The sequence below is a fragment of the Genypterus blacodes genome, unplaced genomic scaffold (assembly GCF_046128005.1).
Source record: "Genypterus blacodes isolate CSIRO-AG114 ecotype Tasmania unplaced genomic scaffold, CSIRO-AGI_Gbla_v1 ptg000007l_1, whole genome shotgun sequence".
NCBI lineage: Eukaryota > Metazoa > Chordata > Actinopteri > Ophidiiformes > Ophidiidae > Genypterus > Genypterus blacodes.
Genome location: NW_027466821.1, coordinates 1,028,293 through 1,051,002, shown reverse-complemented (window position 1 = coordinate 1,051,002; position 22,710 = coordinate 1,028,293). Strand labels below are relative to the sequence as shown.

At 42.2% G+C, this 22,710-nt stretch overlaps 2 protein-coding genes and 1 pseudogene across 2 annotated transcripts in view; all 3 read left to right on the top strand.

Moving 5' to 3' along the window:
• LOC143001291 (NXPE family member 3-like) overlaps positions 1–22,710 on the top strand; it is a 59,424-nt gene that overhangs the window by 4,067 nt on the left and 32,647 nt on the right. The window lies entirely within an intron of this gene.
• LOC143003539 (NXPE family member 3-like) lies at positions 190–22,345 on the top strand. Its single transcript, XM_076154296.1, has 6 exons — positions 190–215; positions 1,592–1,847; positions 2,387–2,676; positions 20,500–20,570; positions 21,276–21,479; positions 21,627–22,345. Exons 1-6 carry the CDS (start codon positions 190–192, stop codon positions 22,178–22,180), a joined length of 1,401 nt encoding a protein of 466 aa, XP_076010411.1. The 3' UTR covers positions 22,181–22,345.
• LOC143000757 (NXPE family member 3 pseudogene) lies at positions 4,040–5,000 on the top strand (annotated as a pseudogene).

Genomic DNA, 22,710 nt, shown 5'->3' with positions numbered 1-22,710 from the left:
GAGCCTGTGCGAATTGGAGCCTCGGTTTCCTGCCTTAGCTGACAGGAGTGGCACCTGGTGTGTTCTTCTGCTGCTGTAGCAAATCTGCTTCAAGGTTAGACGTGTTCTGCATACCTTGTGTGCTGCCTTTAATATAAGTTAAAGTTATAACATTAAAGACGTTTATTTATTGCGCATTGGTTTATACTAATGGCGCCATCTGCTGACAAGGAGCGGTAAAGTTCTTTTCTCACAGCCAATCAACGTCACCTGAGCAGAGGTCTAATCAGCCAGAACAATCAAAAGCACCAGTGTGGTGCAATTTCTCAGTGGAGCTCAGACTGATACCAGGAAGAGTTGTGCATGTTACCAGCTGAACGCTATCGTGATGCGCTTCTGCCTTGGGGACTATTTGTCTGTGAGCCAGCAGGGCGTCATGTGTCATTAGCAAACACACCGGCTCGAATAGTTCCCCGTAGTTCCCATATCATCTCTTTTAGCTCTTTTAGGTGAACGATGGGAGCCGGCTCCCGTCCGAGAGCTGTTTTCATTTTTTCTGCAACTTAATACAATACAGACTGATAGTGATGGTCTCGGTCTGCAGTGCGCGAAAAGATGAGTGACAGCTGGGGGGAAAAGCAACATTTGGATGCATTTTAACAATTGTGACAACATAAAGATTGAATTTGCAGAATTAAGCTGTCATGTCGAGCAGGGTCCACAAAAAAACCTTCACAGACATGAGAACTGTGCATCCAACAGTTCAGTTGGAATAAAAAAGAAGCTCCACCAAGGCTCTCAATCCAGTGTATGTTCTTCCAAACAGGAAAACACTCTGAAGATAACATTCCAAAACTGTAGGACAGAGAACGTGCTTCACTGCAAGAACATTCCACCACTATTTTAATTCCTCGTGCAAACAGTACCACACTCTCTGTAATCTCAATAACATCATAACAGACTGAATGCATTGCATGTGAAGCACAGATGAGATGGGAACAGACAGAAAATGAGAAATATGAAAGGTATAGTATTAGTTAAATAGTAAAATAAGTAATAACATTGTTTTGTTTTTTATGAGATTAATATGATGTGAATTTATTGGTGTGAGCTCATGTTACTGAATTGAAGTGCATTTTGATACACAATGTGAGTGTTGAGTGTTGGATATCAACATTTTGTAAATGTTCACACAAAAGACGCTTATTCAGCTGGTCTGAGTAGCTTTCGGACACTTTTATTTTGTCAAAGTAGCTCCCCGTGGGAAAAAGTTTGGAGACCCCTGTGTTACAGTTACTTTTCAAGAAAAGTCAAGACTTGTTTTGATTATTGAAGAGCACCTTTGGTTATGTTGGCTGGCTGTCTAGCTGCAACAAAGAGAACACCCGCTGGAAGGGCAGTACACCTTGGTTGTAACGAGTGGTTATTTGAGTTTCCTGTTGCCTCTTCTTTCTTTCTTTCTTTTTGCTATTTGTTTTTATTGAAGCAACATTTTACATAACATTACGCATACAATTGTAGGATATTTTGGAAATACAGAAAGAGGGGGAAGAGGAGAGAGATAGATAGAGGGCCTGAAACACCACTCTTCCACTCCTCTTGAGCAAACCAGCGACCCTGCCCACAGCACTTTCACCATCCTTCCAAAGCCGGGAGGGGGACAGTGGCATGTCGGTGATCACCTGGAGGCTCTGATCCGAGTATGTGACTTTCAGGGACATCCCAAGAACTCTGGAGGAGATGTTTTAGTTGCCCGGCTTCATAGCCCAGATCTTCATGCAGGAGTGGCGGGGCAAGTCGTCGACCACCTCAACGGTTCCTACTCTGCTGTTTTCCCGTTACTGTGGGAGGGAATTGCACAGGTTGAGGTAAATCGTGTATTTTAACCATTTGTGTTTCATTGTTGGCTAGAGGGGTTGGCCGTTGTTGCATTACATATACCTGGGAAGTCAGAAGAAAATTTTTTTTTATCGTAAATCTGACTTGGCGTTCCAGTTGAATTTCAAACTGGGAAGTTGGAAGGCATCCTTACATTTTCACAGCAGGTATGGCAGACAAACTTTTCACAGCCAAATTACAATTGTCAAACAAATCCAATATTGACAGAGACTAGATGCCACAGAACCATTTGATGATCTGGTGGATCTAATTTCACAAATGTGTCTCAGCTGTATTTAATGCATTTACATGTGAATTGCATTTGGATCACATAACGTTGTGCACACATTAAGATATGGATAATGCAAGGTCTAAATCTAAAGGCCTATTGCTGAGGATTTGACGCTGTTACAGTGTATTCAGGCTGATATTCGAAATTTAGTTTTCAGTTGATTTCCTTTTCTTTGTCCATAACTGGGATAGCAGAAGACAAAAAACTGTTGAGTAAACTTCGTAAAATCACTTCCAGGTGACGCTGGTTCACCCCAGTGAGGCTGTCACGCACAGGCTCAACAGAGAACAGCCAGACCGGATTTTTTTCAAAAGCCTTTATCGCTCCGGCTCTATTTCTGAAACCTCCATCTGCAACATCTACCTGCCACCAACTGAGAAGGAGCTGTGCGACTACACAGACCTCCACACGGGGGATCCATGGTTCTGCTTCAAGCCAAGCAGCCTCAGCTGCGATGACAGGGTCAACCATGCCAACGGAGGATTTAAGCAAAATATTGCAGCACAGGAGGAGAAGCTCTTTCGCAGGTAAGAAGAAACACATGTCGCAGCCCTGCCCCATTTCCAGGTTTACTTTGGTTTTAATAACCTTCTGCTATCTGTGGAGTTTCCTCCCGCATTTCCTGCCTCAAATAAATTACCCATACGCATCAAGGTAAAAACTTGGAACTGCAGTTGTTGATTCATTTTAGATGACAGGTAGATATTTATTCTACAACAGACAAAGCCTCTGTATCATCTTTCTTGATTGACCACTAAGATCAACCACCCAAGAGGAACTACATTTTCTTTCCCAAGCCAGTGGAGCAGAAGCATGTTTCATAAGTTTTGCTGAGGGAGCATTGCAGTTCCCTTAATTGTCTCTAAGAGTCCCTAACTTGGGTTTTTTAGCTTGTCTATATGTCCCTCCCGCTTGACATCCTCACCACCCTTATTGGAAATGGGATGATCTTTTAATGACAGCAAAAATGGATTACTAGACCTGCATACTTATGATTGTGGACCAGATTAATTTCCACATCGGGCAAGGATGGAGAAGGAAGGAGATAAGGTCATCAGGATTTCTCACAAATCCACAAATGTTGTCTCTCTCAGATTCAGAATCAAAAGTATACGTTAGATGTCCACTAATTTGAATTTAGTTTAAGTTTGACTATAAATTCACGTATAAAATGACTTTTTACGTCTAATTTGCAGTGACTCAAATGTTTCTGTTTCTGTTGGGACATGAATGCATCTCCTATCCTAAGATTCACTTTATCAATCTTAACATTATGTATACTTTTGAATGATTGCCCTTTTTACTCTTCTTTTAAATTATTCAGATGTTTCTGCCTCTCTTCCTTGAATTTGACATATTTCTGGATTAACTTTTCTTTAGTGGTGTCATGAAAGTTTCCATAGGTGCTTCTGGATCTAACAGCGTCACCGCGCTGCCAAAAGAGAACGGTAAAGCAAAATACTTTTTTCACACTACAATCACAATCGTAGAAGGCAGAAATGTGTTGTTGTAAACAGCTTGTGGATTTGCTTCTTGAAAAGGGAAAGACATCAAAGTAGCTGAAACGTAAGTTGCCAGAGGGCTCTGCCTCTGTCTGCTGCAAGGTTTTAAAATGTGTGCCATGGAGTAACAACAGCCTTTACCACAACTGGCTCGTCTCCCCTGGACTCCCCCAACATTCTAGCAATGTGGAAGAGGTGTGTTTTGGAAAACTTCCTCCAAGACACTTAGCATTTACTCCGTACATGTGATAAGACCAAGAGTTCCCCTCCCACGGAGGTTATTTGGTAACCCTCTATGTATGGCCAACTCAGAAGAGACCTGGTAGTATGTAATAGCAGACTAAAAGTACTTTAAAACCAGTTATTAGCAATTATTCGAGTCAAAACAATGGTTATTGGCCTGAAGGTACTGTTAAAATCACTTCTTACTCACAAAACAAAACCCAAAAAGTCCCAAATATATATAATAATAATATTATTTGCTTGTTTTACATGCATGGCTGTTTTAATTCGTGATGCTAATAAGTCACGTGTTTGTGCTTATGTCCAGTGTAGCTCTAACAACCAACCCTTCGGTGGTTTTTACACCTCAACGCAGCACTACCAGGTGGATGATTCACAGGAATGTTTTTGTTTTATCCCCACATGTGACTCAGATATTCACTGTTTTAGTCCTCATCCCTATTGGCATTAACATTGGCTCTCATAACTTCACAAATACAGTTCTGTCAGTAAAAATCTTCTGTGTTAGATCTTAAGGAATTTGACCTGCACAACAACTATAATGGGCCTTTTATGTCTGTGGACATCACAAATAACATCATGGTCGACTCCCGCTGCCATGGCCCTCCAGTCCGTTTTGGCACCCTCCAAGCCAGCGAGTTGCGTTACATTGCCAACGAACTGGACAGACTACTTGGGGGAGCGAACACCATTGTGGTCATCGGGATCTGGGCTCATTTCGGCTCTTTTCCCATGGAGATCTACATCCGGAGGTTTCTGAGCATCCGCAAAGCAGTTGTGCGGCTGCTGAAGAGGGTTCCTGACACGCTGGTTGTTTTTAGAACAGCAAACCTTAAAGCTTTGACACTTTATGAGACGCTGACAGACAGTGACTGGTACTCCATGCAGCGTGACAAGTTTCTCAGAGCAGTGTTCAAAGGAATCAACGTTAAGCTGGTGGACGCGTGGGACATGACTCTAGCCCACTACTTGCCACACAACCTCCATCCACAACCCCCTATTATAAAAAATATGATTGATGTTCTCCTGTCCTACATATGTGGCCAAAGGAGCGGCTAGGTGTGTGTTTGTTAGGAGCAGACAGGTGGGGATTCAAACACATGTGTGAGGTTTACATACAGTACGTTTTTTCCCCTTTGTATAAGGAATGTACATGTTTACTGTAATGAAATGAGTAAGATATTCCATGGATGGAATTGAAAGTACGATATGATGTACATGACAATCATCATTCAGCAAGCTCATCGAATGAGGACAAACCTACAGAGAATGTTTGTTCCTTTCTACAAAGTAACATTGACAGTGTCAATTGAGTAAATCTGTTTACAATGTTGTAAACAATGTTCACAATCTACAGTTCCACCAGGAATGAACCCTTCTGATGTCATTGAGTTTAGTTTCACTGACACAGCAAACCCTGTAATTGTAAGAAACATTTTGTATTGCTGTCTGTACTCTGTACCCACTGAAAAGTGCTAAAGACCAATAAACAGCCAATAAGCCAATTGACTTTTTGCATTGAAATATTGTCTGTTCACATGTAATTTAAGTCTTTATTTTGTATCTTGCCATAGATGTCAGGAAGTGCATCACAAACAAAACTGCAAACTGTAAAGGTTTTTGGCGTGAGGAGAAAGCGGTCTACATCTTCTGTATTCTATTCCAGTATTTTCCCTTCACCTATAACGCACGCAGAACTCATTCTTAGGAAATGGCAGCTTTATTGTCACAACTGCTAAATGTTAATTGCTCCAGACACTGCTCTACATCCCATCAGTCTCTCTCTTTCTGTCTCTCTCTCTCTCCCACCCTCTGCTTGGCAACCAGAGGGTGGCCAGTTTGAGTCCCCTTGTGGTCCAAAAAGTGTCAATTGGCAATTTGCAGCCAATTTCCCTCCAGGATTCCCTCCCTCCAACCTGCTCCACTGGCGCCGGATGCTAGCTGCCTGTGGTACCCCCTCTGTGGGGGGTGCAAACTTTCAAATGTGTGTGATTTGCATTTGTGTGGAACTTGCATTGTGCCAAAGATGTATTTGTGTAGCACGTATGAAAAAACACTTTTTAGGGATCTGTACTTTACTCAAGTATCATGTTGGGGGAGTACTTATGACTTTTACTTCACTACATTTGAAAGGCAAATATCATACTTTTTACTCCGCTACATTTCTATCCATAAACATAAGTACTCGTTACTTTTTCTAAAAAAAATAAAAAAAGCGGGGAAACCCTGTAGATTCAGTATTTTGTTGTTTCCTTCTCAAACGTGATTGGATTTTCCAGGTGCCACTGACAGGGTGTCAGGTCTGAAACCTCGTTTCAGCGAACAAATGTAAATCAGAGTCAGCAATTCACAGGAGAGTAGTCTTACTTCATGAGTTTTACTTGCAAGGAGTGAGCAGCTTACAGCAAAGGCAGCTTCCTCTCACTGAGTAGCACTCAGTGAGTACATATCTTTTATTGTCACACAACAGGATGTCAGTTCAGGTGGGGTATTTGTGTCACCCTGATACTGAGAAGAACAGTTCTCGATCTGGTAAGGTCAACGTCTGGTCACCTTTCCTCTAACAGATGCAATGTCTGGTTACACTTCCTTTTATCAAATGCAATGTCAGGTGACACTTAAACTATGATAACATGTATATACAAATTCTCTTACATTTCCCTCCTGTTTATCAAGTTTAATGTCAGTACTCTCATATCAGAACAAACACATCTTCTCGCGATTTTCTGTGCAGTCATCATTTTAAACAGCTCATTAAACACGTGTGTCAGCGAGTGCAGTATCGTCGCAGTACTGGTTCCCACAAGTGGAGTCATCTCGGGTGAGGAGCTTGGCATACACCTCACTGTGGTTAAATAGTAGGACGTCACCCACCGGTGACCGACGTGAGCCAGGAAATGAATCCCAGGAGGAGGACTGCATGGAGGATTCCACATGATCACGGACCGCAATCATGTCAGCGATGGCTTGTTGAATGATGCCACCGTCACCAGCATTATCTGGAATGAAAGTACAACATGCAGAGCCGACCATAGCACACACCCCACCCTGAGGGGCAGTGATGGCAGTGGAGCGTTTTCACCTTACCCACAACCGACCGTCTGACCAGAAACCCACTAGAGGTTTCAGGGATCTGTTGATTACTTCACCGACGTTGAGGTGAGCCACTCTATATTGCTGACTCCCCTTTGTAGTCGGACTTCCCCCTTAACCGTTTGAGCTCTGGTCCAGAAGTCGTTGTTTTTTGGATCCACGATGATCGTTCTGCAACTTTCACTGCCGTGGGCGTGGTCAGCAACACCTGGTATGGTCCCTCCCACCTAGGAGAAGACCCCAATTTTCTCTTGTAGACTTTTATCAGGATCCAATCACCTACTGCAGCCGGAACATCACCTTCTTGTAAGGGGAGAGGATCATCTGGCATTTTGTAAGACGCAACAACATCTCGGTGTGTTAACACCTTCCTCATGTGGTCAACTAAGTCTTCCTCTTCTGCTGGGGCATTTGGAGTTAACTGAAACTCAGGTATTCGGTACGGTCTTCCGTACAGAAGTTCAAACGGTGTTAAACCTGTGTCTGCATTTGGTGTGATATGTATGTACAATTTTACCAGTTCTAAACAATAATCCATGTTTTACCCATTTGTTCCATACATTTCTTTAATCTGCTTTTCACTGTTCCATTTGTTCTCTCCACTAAGCCTGCACTTTGTGGATGATAAGCACAGTGATTTTTTTAATTTATCTGTAGCTTTGCCCCTACATTCTTAATAATTTCGTTCACAAAGTGTGAACCATTATCACTATAGACTGTTTTTGGAATGCCATATTTAGGGATTATGTCTCTGCATAATTATTTGGCAACCGTCATTGCTTCTGGGGATCCCGTTGGGTATATTTCAACCCATGTAGTGAAAGGGTCTTTTATGACTTGGCAGTATTTTTTCCCTTCACACCTATTCAGCTCAATAAAATCCATATGAATCGTTTGAAATGGATATTGTGGTGTAGGGAATTGTCCTCTTTTAGGTCTCATATTCCCTTGAGGGTTGTGTCTTGCACACGTTGGGCAGGCTAAACAAAATTTTTTGTATATTGATTAAAGCCATATGTTGTATATGTTTGTTGTACCATATGTACCATCCCTCCTGTTGAGACATGGCAAGGCCCATGGCTCAAGACAGCCGCCCATTTGAATACATTTTTTGGAATTGGACTGGTTTGCCTACTGGTCAGTAATAGATGTCATCTTTTTGCACGGCACCCTTATTTTGCCAGAGTTGTTTTTCTCGTTGCGGAGAGTGCATTTGCATGTGTCTCAGTACTGTATGATCTACAGCGGAAGTGTCTGTGTGCATAGTTTCGTTTTTAATGTAGCAGGATTCGGTGTGGTGCATCGCTCAATTGTCAAGTGTAGTTGTGAAAGTAGGGTCGCCATACATGAAAGACGTCTGGCCGGCGTCAAGAAGCTAATTTTAGACTGTAGCAGCAGTGCTGCAACTGCATGCGGAACTAATAATGTCATGGAGTGGAATAAGACCACAATTGCTGATGCCTGCACTGCCAGAGAGGCGGCCACTACCGCAAGCACACAAGGGGGGAGCGCACGCGTCACGGAGTCGAGACGGGAGGAATAGTATGCTATTGGTCTCAACTTATCTCCATGTTTTTGCGCGAGCACAGACTTCATGTACTCGCCTTTGCAATCAACCGTTTGCACAAACTTTTTCCTGTAGTCTGGAAATGCTTAAGCTGATGCCCCCACGAGGGCTTGTTTGATTTCACAGAAAACTGTCTCAGCTGCTGGTGTCCAGCAGAGTTTGTCGTTCATTCCTAAAGGTACTTCATAAATTAGGTTGGATAAAGGTTGTGTTAAGTCTGTGTAATTTGGAACCCAGCTCCTACAGTAATTTGCCATGCCTAGGAACGACATCATTTGTTTCTTTGTCTCTGGTCTGGGAGCTTGTAAGATTGCAGTGTTTCTGTCATTCAAAATCTGGCGACCGTCTGCACTGATTAAATGACCAAGATATTTCACCTCAGTCAGGCAATACTGCAGTTTAGCTTTGCTGGCTTTGTGACCGTTGTCGGCCAAGAATGTGAGCAGGGCTAAGGTGTCAACTTTGCATTGTTCCTGCGTGTCTGCAGCCACCAGGATGTCATCTACATATAAAAGAATTTGGCTATTACATGGGGGTGTGGATTTGGCAAGGTTACTTGACATGGCCTGTGAGAATATTGTGGGACTTTCAGCATAGCCTTGAGCTAGGCGGGTAAATGTCCACCGTTTCCCCTGGAATGTGAAGGCAAACCAGAACTGGCTCTCGTGTCACATAAAAATGTTACTGTGTATCCACACAATGATAGAGTTACTTCTGGTTTTTCTTCCCCAAACAGAAGAAGCTCCTCTTAATTTAGCACCTCCATCTCTTCCTCTCTCTCTTTCTCAGTTTCATCTTCACTTCCCTGTTCTTTCCGCACTGCTAGTCATGCGTCTGAGTTGTCACGTGGCCCGGTTGGATTTCTCCGACAGTCACGCGCCCAGTGTCCTGTCTTTCCGCAATTGTGACAGCCTGTCATTTGGTCCCCAACACAGTTACGCGCTACGTGACCTGGCTTACCACAATGGAAACATACATTCTGTTTGTCCTGCTCCATTTGACCTCTTCTTCCCCCTCTTTGTCCCCTGCCTCTTCCTCTAAACTTTCCTCTACCTCCCCCAAAGTAAAACTCGTCTTCCTCCCCTGCATACATTATGTCTGTGTTGGCCCCGCCTTTTGCTCTGTTCTGTTTTTTATTTTGAGAAACTCTCTCAGCGTGTTTTGCATGATCCAAATAGTCATTGTAAGTTGAGCTTGAGAGGGTTATCATTTGTTTTTCCACCACATGCAGTATTTCTGGTCTGCAGCCTCGGTGCTGCTGGTGTCTGTCCCTCTTTTACATAAGGAGGGGGATTGTTTCCCCTGCCTGGTTTTACATCGCGCTGTGGGTGCAGTGGCTCGTCTTCCTCATTTTCTGTCGCGCGTGCTTGATTCTGTGCTGCGCGTGCACGTTGTTTTGGTCCGGTGTCATTATCCGTTTTGTCAGCGTAAAACTGTCCCGTGCGTCTCTGCTCTTTTGTTTTATTAAATGCCCCGCGAGTGGTGTTTGCGTCTTTAAGCCATTTTCTGGCTTGTTCTAGCCCATGTTTCCTTTGTTTTTTTCTTATTGTCTTTGGTTTTGTGTTCAATTCGTTTTACCAGAAGCTCACACATATTCCCAAGCTCCCAACTCCATCCTCCCTCTAGCATCATCTTGCACTCCACTGCAATTTGCACAACTTTCTGTTTGCACTGATCATTTCCATTTCACTTCCGTTTTGCACTAAGACTCCTTGCATAATTTACATAATTATTGATTTATAATTATAGTTAGTATTTATAGTATATATAATATATATATGTATATGTATGTATATAGTTTATTCTGTATATATTCTGTATATATTCTGTATTCTGTATATATAATAGTGCACTTTTGCACTTTCTGGTTGGATGCTACTGCATTTCATTGGCTTGTACCTGTACTTGCTCATTGACAATAAAGTTGAATCTAATCTAATCTAATCTAATATTCGGGTTTAGTTTCCCCTCAAACCTGTACGTTTTCCGCCATTTCGGTAGATGTTTCACACTGTCAGGATGTTTACTGAACATATATATGCATCTCGCTCTAATTTCGGAACCTCAGTTTTGCAACAACAATTTCCCATTTTCACTCGCATGCGCATGAGCTGCATATGACTTACTTCAACTGATCAGTGACTTTATGTTGGCACCTTTCGAAAAAGGTTTCGGACACTCGCAGCTTCAGTCGTATTTCACTCCTTTCATACAACACACATACAATTCATCAACCAAAATACTTTCACAATATTGTCCTCGACAGCTATAAGAACCTCGTTCTTATGTGGTTTCTCAAACCACCTCTTTTACACAATGTTGTCCTCGACAACTATAAGAACCTCGATCTTATGTGGTTTCTCAAACCACCTCTTTTACACAATGTTGTCCTCGACAACTATAAGAACCTCGTTCTTATGTGGTTTCTCAAACCACCTCTTTTAACGCTATTTTTTTAGTTCCTCAAACTCCTATAGGTTTTCTCCTATCGTGACCTCGTCACGGTAAGACTCATGCTCACCTGAGATGTGCTGATTGTCTCTGTTAAAAAATTCAGATCCCGTCACCCGCACATCGTCAGGATGGACCTTCGGATTTCAACCGGCCTCACTTTCCCCGAATTTCAGCGGTGGAGGACTTTGATGTCGAGTCCTCAACTCGGCTGTGCACAGTCATCGGTTCACCGTTGGTCGCCCTGACGATGTTCAGGAATCTTGGGATCCGGCTCGAAGGACCAATTAAATGTCAGGTCTGAAACCTCGTTTCAGCGGACAAGAAAGAGAAGAACAGTTCTCGATCTGGTAAGGTCAACGTCTGGTCACCTTTCCTCTAACAGATGCAATGTCTGGTTACACTTCCTTTTATCAAATGCAATGTCAGGTGACACTTAAACTATGATAACATGTATATACAAATTCTCTAACACAGGGACAGCCTATCAGCAATCCGGTGAATGTCAGAAAAAATCACAGGGACTTTTACCTTCTGTAAAACGATTCGGAAAAATTACCTCAGGTAATACTAGTCCCGTGCGATTACGACCCTGTAAAAACGTATGTAGGTAGTCCGTCATGTCCTCTTTAAACATAGTTTTCATTGTTTCTCGTGCATGGAGGCACTTAAAGAAGCCCTCAGTATCGTTGGCAGTCCAATTATAATAGCCTGGGGCAAAAAAAGTGTTCTGGACATACGAACACCGATAAAAAAAGAAAGTCAAACTTATCAGAGGCCCGAGACTTTGCCAACACTGTTGATGGGTAATATTTGTCTTCATTAATTATTATCAACTTGTCACACATAGGCTTAGGAATACTGTGTGTGTGTGTGTGCGCGTGCGCACGTGTTGTCACACATACACACAAATTAGCTGCATTTTCTTTTTTCTTCTTGCATATAAACCCATTCATTCAAGCACGATTATATTTTCAAAATGTGCTACATTCTTCAAGGTATTAACATTCAAGATTCCATAAAAACTCCATCCAGGAGGTTTCTATAGGTAAAGGTAAGCACTGTGGCAGTAATAATACAATATTTAGAAAATGTACTCTTGATACTTAAGTACTTTTACAAAAAAAGTACTTCAGTACTTTTACTTAGGTAAACATCTGACTTTAGTACTTCTACTTGTATTGGAGTAAAATTGAACAAGCGGTAACTGTACTTTTACTTTAGTAATGAAGCTGTGTACTCCGTCCGCCTCTGATGATAATGTAAAAAGCATGTATTGGAAGAGGAATATTTATATCTTGAGACAATGAAGGTGTTCTTTCTTTCTTTCTTTCTTTCTTTCTTTCTTTCTTTCTTTCTCTAGAGTAGACTTCTGAGCATCGAAGAGTACTTGACAGACTGGGTGACATAATTAACTAATCCTAACTAATCGTCTAAAGCTCTGCAATTACATTATTGTCATTTCAGCATAACCTTTGCTGGCTGTGGCTATCTGCTGTTTGTCATCCCATTGTCTTAATAAACGTGAACATTACACAGCCTGGTTCTCTCTATGGTTTTAGTTCTCTTCTTTCTCTCTGTCTCTGCTGTAATCACAATGCAATGTAAACAATGCGTTATCCTATCCTCCTCAGTCCTCACCCATCCCATGTTACAAACTCTCGAAACACCACACTCTCGCGACAAGTAAACAACGGACCCTGTTTCTTAGGCATGGGACTGGCTTTTGGTAAATGAAAAGTAAATCGTAAAATTTTCCTCAATAGCAACTAAAAACAACTCTAACAACAATGTAATGGACACCAATGAGGACTAATATACAGTGCTGAAAACTCACCAAGGCTCTGACTTGCAGCAGCAAGAATTTACATAATGAGTGTTTACATAGTTAACCTATGAAATGAGCACTGCAAAAACAGCATTGCCAATAGGACATTCAGGCAGGATGTTTGACAACTGGGCCCACAAGATGATGTCAAGTTTCGAGTTTCAGGTTTCAGGTTTCAAGTTTATTTTGCAAGTCATTTGCACAGTAAAACACAGGGTCATACAGGACATTGAAATTCTTTGTGACGTGGCAACAACAGCAGCATATTGAAATTGAATATAGTGCAATTACTAGTACTAAGCATTAAAGAAAATGGAATGAAAGTGCAGACCAGACTGAATAACAACAGGATAGAATATATATATATATAGACTATTGTCAATAAATAAATCTTAAGTGGCATTAGTGCAAATGATAACAGAGTGGACACAATAAAAGACTAAATGGACAATAAAGACATAAAGAGTGTGATAACAAGGAGCATATAGTCTACTAGAGGGGGAGCCATAGAAAAACATATTATATGTCAAGAAGATGGTTTTCGAAGGAACATAAGAGGTGAAGATGATGAAACTAAGTAAGACTGCACACATACACAAACACATTGCTTGCCCAGTTAAAAAAAAACTAAAAACTTACATAAGTAGTTTACGGGGTAAGCGTGTATTTATTCATGTAACAGACTCATTTGTTTGAATCAACTGCAGTGTTCTGAAAAGTGTTTGATCGTAAAAATCGAATTTCGTATCAAATGTTCAGCAAAAATGCAAAAATTCTATTGGTTCCATTTTCCAAATGATGCTGAGAGCTGATAAGAGCTGCATTACACACACACACACACACACACGCACACACACACACACACACACACACACACACACACACACACACACACACAAACACACACACACACACACACACACACATGATCGTCGCACACATGTTAGATGAGTAACATTGGCTTTTTGTTGACATGGATTGGCAACATTTGCTTTGAGGTTTTGTTTTGACACTATGACAATAAGAGCATCAGTCAGTGTTGATCATTTGAGCACATGACCCGTTTGAATTGTTTGGACAGCTCTGGAAAGGAGGGTGGAAGCTCTCAGAAACTGAGAAATCCTGTCTCCATTTGCAGGTGCTTCTCTAAACCTTACTTTGAGGTCAGAGTTACACTTCAAATATATAAGATCCATTTGTAGCTCACTTGGAGCTCTGTCCACATAACGCCTGAAAACAGCTGGAATCAGTGTGAGATTAGGATTTCCATAGTCTCAGTTTTACAGGGAATGCTTTTACGCTATCAAAAACCAAAGTAACATCTGGACCGTGCAGCTTTAAATTGAGCTTCAAAGTATTGAGAGGAGTTAATGCAAAGGTAGGTACTTTCTTCTTCTTGTAATTTAAATGTCCAAAAGAAGACGCTAGCTTGCTGCTTTAAAACTACGCTTAAAGTACTGCTTTTTAAACTAAAAACTGACAGAAGTAACTTGCGTGTGCAGACTCCTCCTGTAAGTTGTAGCTAATGTCTTTTTCCTACTCCAAAAATGAAAAAAAACACATTTATTTGACTCAACGGGAGTGTTCAGAGTAAAGTGCATTCAGTTATTGGACAGTTTCAGAGATGATAGATTCAGATTCATAGATTCAAGTTTATTTGTCATGTGCACAGTAAAACACAGGTCATACTGAACATTGAAATTCTTAATGACGTGACAACAACAGCAGCATATTGAAATTGAATTGAATGTTCAATTAAAAGATGGGCAAGGTACTAAGTAAGAGAAAATGGGATAAAGTGCTGACAAGTCTATATACAACAGAATAAGAACATATATAAAAAAACAGAATATTACTAATAAATAAATCTATAGAAATCTAAAGTGGCATGAATGCCGATGGAGTGCAGGATGAAAAGTCCTGCTCCGGTAGCGTCTACCAGATGGCAGAAGGGTAAACAGTCCATGTGAGGGGTGGCTGAGGTCTTTGGTGATTTTCCATGCTTTTCTAAGGCATCTTGTGTGATAGATGCCTTGCACGGTGGGGAGGTTGGAGCCAATGATGCGCCGCGCTGTTTTTACCACCCTCTGGAGGGCCTTGCGGTCCTCAGCAGAGCAGCTGCCATACCACGCAGTAATGCAGCTGGAGAGGATGCTCTCGACGGTACACCTGTAGAAGTTGGTGAGAGTTTTCGTAGACATGCCAAACTTCTTGAGTCTCCTCAGGAAGTATAGGCACTTCTGGGCAGTTTTCACTGCCGTGACAGAATGTCTAGTCCAGGTGAAATTGTCGCTGATGTGCACACCAAGGAATTTAAAATGGGAAACTCTCTCCACCTCAGCCCCATTGATGTGAATAGGGGCGGGCTCCTCCTGCCATTTCCTGTAGTCCACAATCATCTCCTTCATCCTGCCGACGTTGAGAGAGAGGTTGTTTTCCTGGCACCAGGTTGCCAAGGCACTGACCTCCTCTCTGTAGGCGGTCTCATCGTTGTTGGAGATGAGACCCAAGACGGTGGTGTCATCAGCAAATTAGATGATGACAGTGGAGCTTCTTGTGGCCACACAGTCATGTGTAAACAGGGCGTATAGAAGGGGGCTGAGTACGCAGCCTTGGGGGGCTCCAGTGCTCAGGGTCAGTTCGGAATGTTACCCATTCTCACCACTTGGGGCCTGCCCGTCAGGAAGTCCAGGATCCAGTTGCAGAGGGAGTTGTTAAGACCCAGGATCCTGAGCTTGGGGACTAGCTTGGTGGGCACAATTGTGTTGAATGCTGAGCTGTAGTCTACAAACAGCATCCTCACGTATGTGTCCACTTTATCTAGGTGGGAGAGGGCGGTGTGCAAAGTCAGGGCGATGGCGTCGTCGGTGGACCTGTTAAGCCGGTAGGTGAATTGAAGGGGATCCAGGGTGTCAGGGAGGGAGGAGCGGATGTGGGTTCTGACTCACCGTTTGAAGCACTTCATGATGGGGGATGTCAGTGCTACAGGGCGGTAGTCATTCAGGCAGGTAATGGAGGGTTTTTTGGGTACAGGGACAATAGTGGTCTGTTTGAAGCTGGTGGGAACTACAGACAGGTACAGGGAGAGGTTGAAGATAGGGATGGTGATTTTATTTATACAGAAGGGAAGAAAAGAAAACAAGAAGGGATGAAGAAAGAAGAGAACAAAGCAATGAAGAGGGCAAGAGTGTGTGTTTATATGAATTAAGGCAAAGAAATATCAAACAGAGTGCGAGAAACCAACCACAGCTGTCAAAGATATTTTGAAATGACAAGACGATGGAACCATGGCGATCAACTGACATCTTTGTAATAGTGATTTGGCACTGATCATTTTGTCTAAAGAGTCAAAGAAATGTTTAGTTATGAATAAAGGAAAAGATTGAAACAGGTTAAGAAATCTTGGCAGTGATGTGCGGTCAGGGTGCGGTTTGGGACTGCCTCCACTGTGTCATCATGAAATGTAAAAAACAAATAATGATTAAAAATAACTAAAAAAATATTATGTCCACTGATCTGTGATAGAAATGTAATTATTGTATGATTCCAATCATTCAGATGATTTTTATAGTCAGTATCGCTGAATATTTGCATTTTCCTGTTCAAATAGTCAAGTCAAAAAAGTCAAGTAGAGAATGTCAAGTGCACCGCATCACGACTTTCATCCCAAGCAATTATCTGTACGTTCTTCTTTGGCCAAATATGTACCTGTGTGTGTAAAGAATGCTGAAATGGGATATGAAACATAACCAGTAGTCAATGTGCAATTAGCCAGTTGAATTTATGTTACTCTGTTGAATTCATATATTTGTGAATCTGACTTTGAAAGAGTCAGTGCCTCCCCAGCCACAAACCTCACAGCACGTCACTGAATCTCGGCAAAACATTCATTTTGATGAATACGCAAAATGATAGAAAATAAAAAAAAATAACAAATAGAACAAGAAATATAACAATATGAGAGAGAGAGAGAGAGAGAGAGAGAGAGAGAGAGAGGGGGGGGGGGGGGGGAGAGAGAATGAGAGAGAGAGAGAGAGAGAGAGAGGGAGAGAGAGACTAGACAGTATTTATGATGATGTCACCAGAGAGAGAGATATTAATTTTTAAGTTGTGAGTTTATCTTTCTCTGTGAACCCTACAGATGATTGTGGGTGGAAATCCCAGTAGCTCAGCAGTTTCGGAAATACTTACACCAGCCCACTTCAATTAAATCACCCCATTCTGATGCTCAGTTTGAACTTCAGCAGGTCGTCTTCTTGACCATGTCAACATGCCTAAATGCATTGAATTGCTGGTATGTGATAAGCTGAGATATTTGCATTATGAGCAGTTGAACAGGTGTGCCTAATAAATATAGAAAGTGGAAAAATAACACATAAGAAATGTAACATTATGTAAAGAGACAGAGAGAGAGAGAGAGAGATGGAGAGGGAGAGAGAGAGAGAGAGACTAGACAATGTTTTATATGATGTCAATGATGATGTTGTGAGTTTACCCTTTTTCCTGTTCACAGTGTCTGTGTGACTTGTCACTGCAACGCTACAACACAGAGGAATGAACCATGAAGGCCAAAGCTTGTAAAAGGTGTCACATCTCCCTGGCTACGATTGTCCTGCTCTTCATGATGTTGAAATATTACTGCCTGGAGGTTAGGTCAAAACAGAATTATTCCTTTTACAAATCAGTATATGCAGGTGGGGGGTGGGCTCTAGACGCTCATTCTCCTGCAGCGAGACAAATTAGTATCGCCTCATTCATTTACCGGAGGCAGTGCCTATTCATATCCCTCCTCTTCCGATCCCGTGCCGCGTCCCCCCTGCAGTAGCTCTGCGCCCCCCACTTTGGGAACCACTGCCTTGATATATACCGGGAAAAGGAAGAAACCCCAGGAGAGGCAATTCCATGAGAGATTCCAGGAATGGCTGGGTGTGCAATAGGAACTTCCAGTGGGATTATGCAGAGGTACAAAAAACATGAAGGGCACAGCTTGGCAGAGCAGACCGTGGGAGGTTAGTTTGAGATGAGGAGAATGGCAGAGCGGAAAAGTGGTGGCGGGGGGGTCAGCCATGAAAGATGGGATGGGGAGGGGCAAAGTGGCAGAGCAGAGTCCTGGTGGTGGAGCAGAAAAGGACAAAAACATATAATTGTGCAGAGTAGGTGAGGGAAGGCAGCCGTCTGTCGCTGAAACAGCCATGGAGCTGAAAAACTGCTGACATGTGGTCCCCACACTCAAGGGTGCAGGGAGGAGGCAACTAACTTGGTAAAACTGTCCAGTGACACGGTATCGAAGAGAACCAGACAGCAAGCAGGGAGTTATCCTTTATGAGGTCCAAGGCAGGTTGCAGTTAAAGCTGCAAATCTTGCAATTACACTCATGATGGTTTAGATGTTCTTCTAAATCCTCTATTCGTTCTGATTGTTAATGTTCTGTCTATTGTTAAATCTATAAGGATGCATATCCCTATTCATATTCATTTTTGGATTATCAAATGTATCAAATTATCAAATGTACTATAATGGTGCTTTGCCGTGTTAGTGCACTATCTGGATGCTTTCAAGTTTAAAGTTGTTACGTTTAACCATCAGTCAACAATTATTTGTTGGATCTGTTTTCGTCACCACACCCTGCTTGTTTCAGAATCTTGTCAAGTCAACTGAAGTTCTCCAGGGAGCTTCCACTGAGCACCAGCACAACATCTGCAGGCACAGGCATCTGTCGCCTGAGAACACACAGGAGCAACTCCTTCTGCTTGACACCATTGTTTGGCCTGAAACGCCACACTCTTCCACTCCTCTTGAGCAAACCACTGACCCTGCCCACAGCACTTTCACCATCCTTCCAAAGCCGGGAGGAGGACAGTGGCATGTTGGTGATCACCTGGAGGCTCTGATCCAAGTATGTGACTTTCAGGGACATCCCAAGAACTCTGGAGGAGATGTTTTAGTTGCCCGGTTGCACAGCCCAGATCTTCATGCAGGAGTGGTGGGGCAAGTCGTCGACCACCTCAACGGTTTCTACTCTGCTGTTTTCCCATTGCTGTGGGAGGGAATTGCACAGGTTGAGGTATATCTGTGTATTTTAACCGATGGTTTGTCAGTCTTGGCTACAGGTGTTGGCCGTTGCTGCATTACATATACCTTGAAAGTCAGAAGTCAGAGCTGGGAACGATGTCACACCTGAGTTGACCGTGTTCCTGTACAAGTCTGAAAACCAATAAGGACGCCTCCAGGAAAACCTGCAGATTAGTTATTTTTTTAGCCATTGTTAGCAATACCAGTTGATAACAATGCATTACGCAATATTTTGTCCATACAAACACCTCAGCAACATGTGCACTTATAAAAGTTGGATATTACTGTGTGTACAATGCTTTAATCAGGCACACAAGACAGAGGTGCTAACAGACAGTACAATGAGCCAAAGCTTTCACACTTTTGATGCACTCAGTAGCAATCTTGGGTTTTGGGTTTCTGACTTTTAGAGTTGGAAATCTGACTTCAGGGGGTGTTCCAGTTGAAATTTCAAATTGGGAAGTTGGAAGGCATCTTTACTTTATTGATCAGACATATTTTCACAACCGGTATGGCAGACAAACTATTCACAACGAAATTACAATTGGTAAAGCATATTGGCAGGGGTAAGTAAAGTAAGGTAAACAAATCCAAGATGGACAGAGACTAGATGCCACAAAACCATTTGATGATCTGGTGGATCTCATTTCACAAATGTCTCAGCTGTACGTAATGCATTTACTTGTGAATTGCATTTGGATCACATTACATTGTGCACACATCAAGATATGGATAATTTACTGTATGTGAATACATATTCCATTTTAATGCAAGATGTAAATGAGGCCTATTGCTGAGGATTGGACGCTTTTCAGGCTGTTATTGTACCTAAAGCTAAATTTAGTTTTCAGGTTTGTCCATAACTGGAATAGCAGAAGACTAAAAACTTGAGTATCCTTGCATTAACTCAGTAAAATCACTTCCAGGTGACGCTGGTTCACCCCAGTGAGGCTGTCACGGTTCTGCGCAGGCTCAACAGAGAACAGCCAGACCGGATTTTTTTCCAAAGCCTTTATCGCTCCGGCTCTATTTCTGAAACCTCCATCTGCAACATCTGCGTACCACCAACTGAGAAGGAGCTGTGCAACTACACAGACCTCCACACAGGGGATCCATGGTTCTGCTTCAAGCCAAGCCGCCTCAGCTGCAATGACAGGGTCAACCATGCCATGGGAGGATTTAAGCAAAACATCACAGACCATGAGGGAAAGCTCTTACGCAGGTAAGAAGAAAAAACACATGTCAAAGCCCTGCCCCCAATTTCAAGTTTACTTTGGTTCCAATAACCTTCTGCTCTCTGTGGAGTTTCCTCCCGCATTTCCTGCCTAAAATAAATTAGCCATACGCATCAAGGTAAAATCTTAGAACTTCAGTTGTTGATTCCTTTTATATGACAGGTAGATATTTATTTTTGAATAGACAAAGCCTCTGTATCATCTTTCTTGATTGACCACTAAGATCAACCACCCAAGAGGAACTACATTTTCTTTCCCAAGCCAGTGGAGCAGAAGCATGTTTCATAAGTTTTGCTGAGGGAGCATTGCAGTTTCCTCTTCCTGGAATTTGAGATATTTCTGCATTCACTTTTCTTTAGTGGTGTCAACATGAAAGTTTCCATAGGTGCTTCTGGATCTGACAGCGTCACCGTGCTGCCAAAAGAGAACGGTAGAGCAAAATAAATTTTTAACTAACTCTTTAAACTTCACTAAAGAAAATACATTTAAAATGTGTGATAATTTTCAGTATGTTTGTCACCCAGACATTTGTCGATGTGCTGTTTTACCCTTAATACACATTATTTACATGAGCAATAACCACAAACGACTGTTACAGATGGCAGTGCAGTTTTCAGACACAAACTACACATACTATGTTGATCTGTTCTTACAATGTGAAAATCTCCAGTCTACAGGCACCTCTCTTGCCTGTGGTGGATTCCAGGCAGGAGTCTTTTGGGAGAAATTTTGGGAAATTGTTAGGAAGTTGTCAGAGAGTGCAGCATTCACCTGGTGTGGTACTTTTGGATTTCTTATATTAATCAGTTGACAGCTGTTACAGCACCAGTCCCATATAAATCTTCATCTAGGTGAGGTCAAGGTCAATGATCAACTTAGTTGACACAAGATGCATTTTTAGTTTATTACACTTGTACCTCCAACATTGCCATTTTTAATCTCAGATTTTGGGCGTCATTTTCTAGCTCTAAGCAACTTTGAACTGAGATGTGGTTTGTGCAAAAGTTCCAAAGATGTACATTCAGTGAATACGTACATATCTCAGTCTGAATCTATCTATCAAGAAACACAAGTGTGACATAATAGAACTATATGTTGAACATACTACAGTTGTTTGATTTTAACTTCCTCTCAGGTAAACCAGAGGTGAAGAACATTGTGAATCCTAAACCCAGTGGATATTACTACAAGGGAGTGTGGCGTGCACTAGATGGCACTAGAGTTCATCAGTTCGAAAAGGCCTCTGAAGTCACTCAATGTCTGAGAGGCAAGGTGCTCCACCTGTTTGGAGATTCCACCATCAGGCAGTGGTTTGAACACCTCAACGCAGCACTACCAGGTGGATGATTCACAGGAATGTTTTTGTTTTTATCCCCACATGTGACTCAGATATTCACTGTTTTAGTCCTCATCCCTATTGGCATTAACATTGGCTCTCATAACTTCACAAATACAGTTCTGTCAGTAAAAATCTTCTCTGTGTTAGATCTTAAGGAATTTGACCTGCACAGCAACAAGCAAACTGGGCCATTTATGTCTGTGGACATCACAAATAACATCATGGTGAAGTTCCGCTGCCATGCCCCTCCTATCCGTTTTGGCACCCTCGAAACCAGCGAGGTGCGTTACATTGCCAACGAACTGGACAGACTGCTTGGGGGAGCCAACACCATTGTGGTCATCGGGATCTGGTCTCACTTCAGCACTTTTCCCATGGAGATCTATATCCAGCGGCTCATGAGCATCCGCAAAGCAGTTGTGCGGCTGCTGAAGAGGGCTCCTGACACGCTGGTCGTCCTCAGAACAGCAAACCTTAAAGCTTTGACACTTTATGAGACGCTGACAAACAGTGACTGGTACTCCATGCAGCGTGACAAGTTACTCAGAGCAGTGTTCAAAGGAATGAATGTTAAGTTGGTGGACGCGTGGGACATGACTCTAGCCCACTATTTGCCACACAACCTCCATCCACAACCCCCTATTATAAAAAATATGATTGATGTTCTCCTGTCCTACATATGTGGCCAAAGGACCAGCTAGGAGTTAGCTGTGTGTTTGTTAGGAGCAGACCAGTGGGGATTCAAACACATGTGTGAGGTTTACATACAGTACGTGTGTTTCCTCCAATAGTCCAAAAGTGTCCTTCATGTTGGTGAGACACTTAAATTCCCTATTGTTATGAGCAAAATACTTCCAGACTGGCATTTCAACAAAAGACAAACAAAAAAAAACACACACCTTTCTCTCCCTTTTCTTTTTATAGGTCATAAACAAAATGGTGGTATCACACAGTGAATTATGTACATTTACATGCACACTGTACTTTAATTTTATATATTCCATAGGTGGAATTAAAAGTATAATATGATGTACACGACATGACAATCATCAGTCAGCGAGTTCATTGCATGAGAACATGCCTACAGAGAATGTTTGTTTCTATCTAAATCGGTTTACATTGTCATAATCAAGGTCTCTCTCCCGGACACATACAACGCTAAAATATTTTTTGTGTTTGTTTTGTGTGCGTGTGTGTTTATGGAGGTAATAACGTGATGATTTGTCGATAG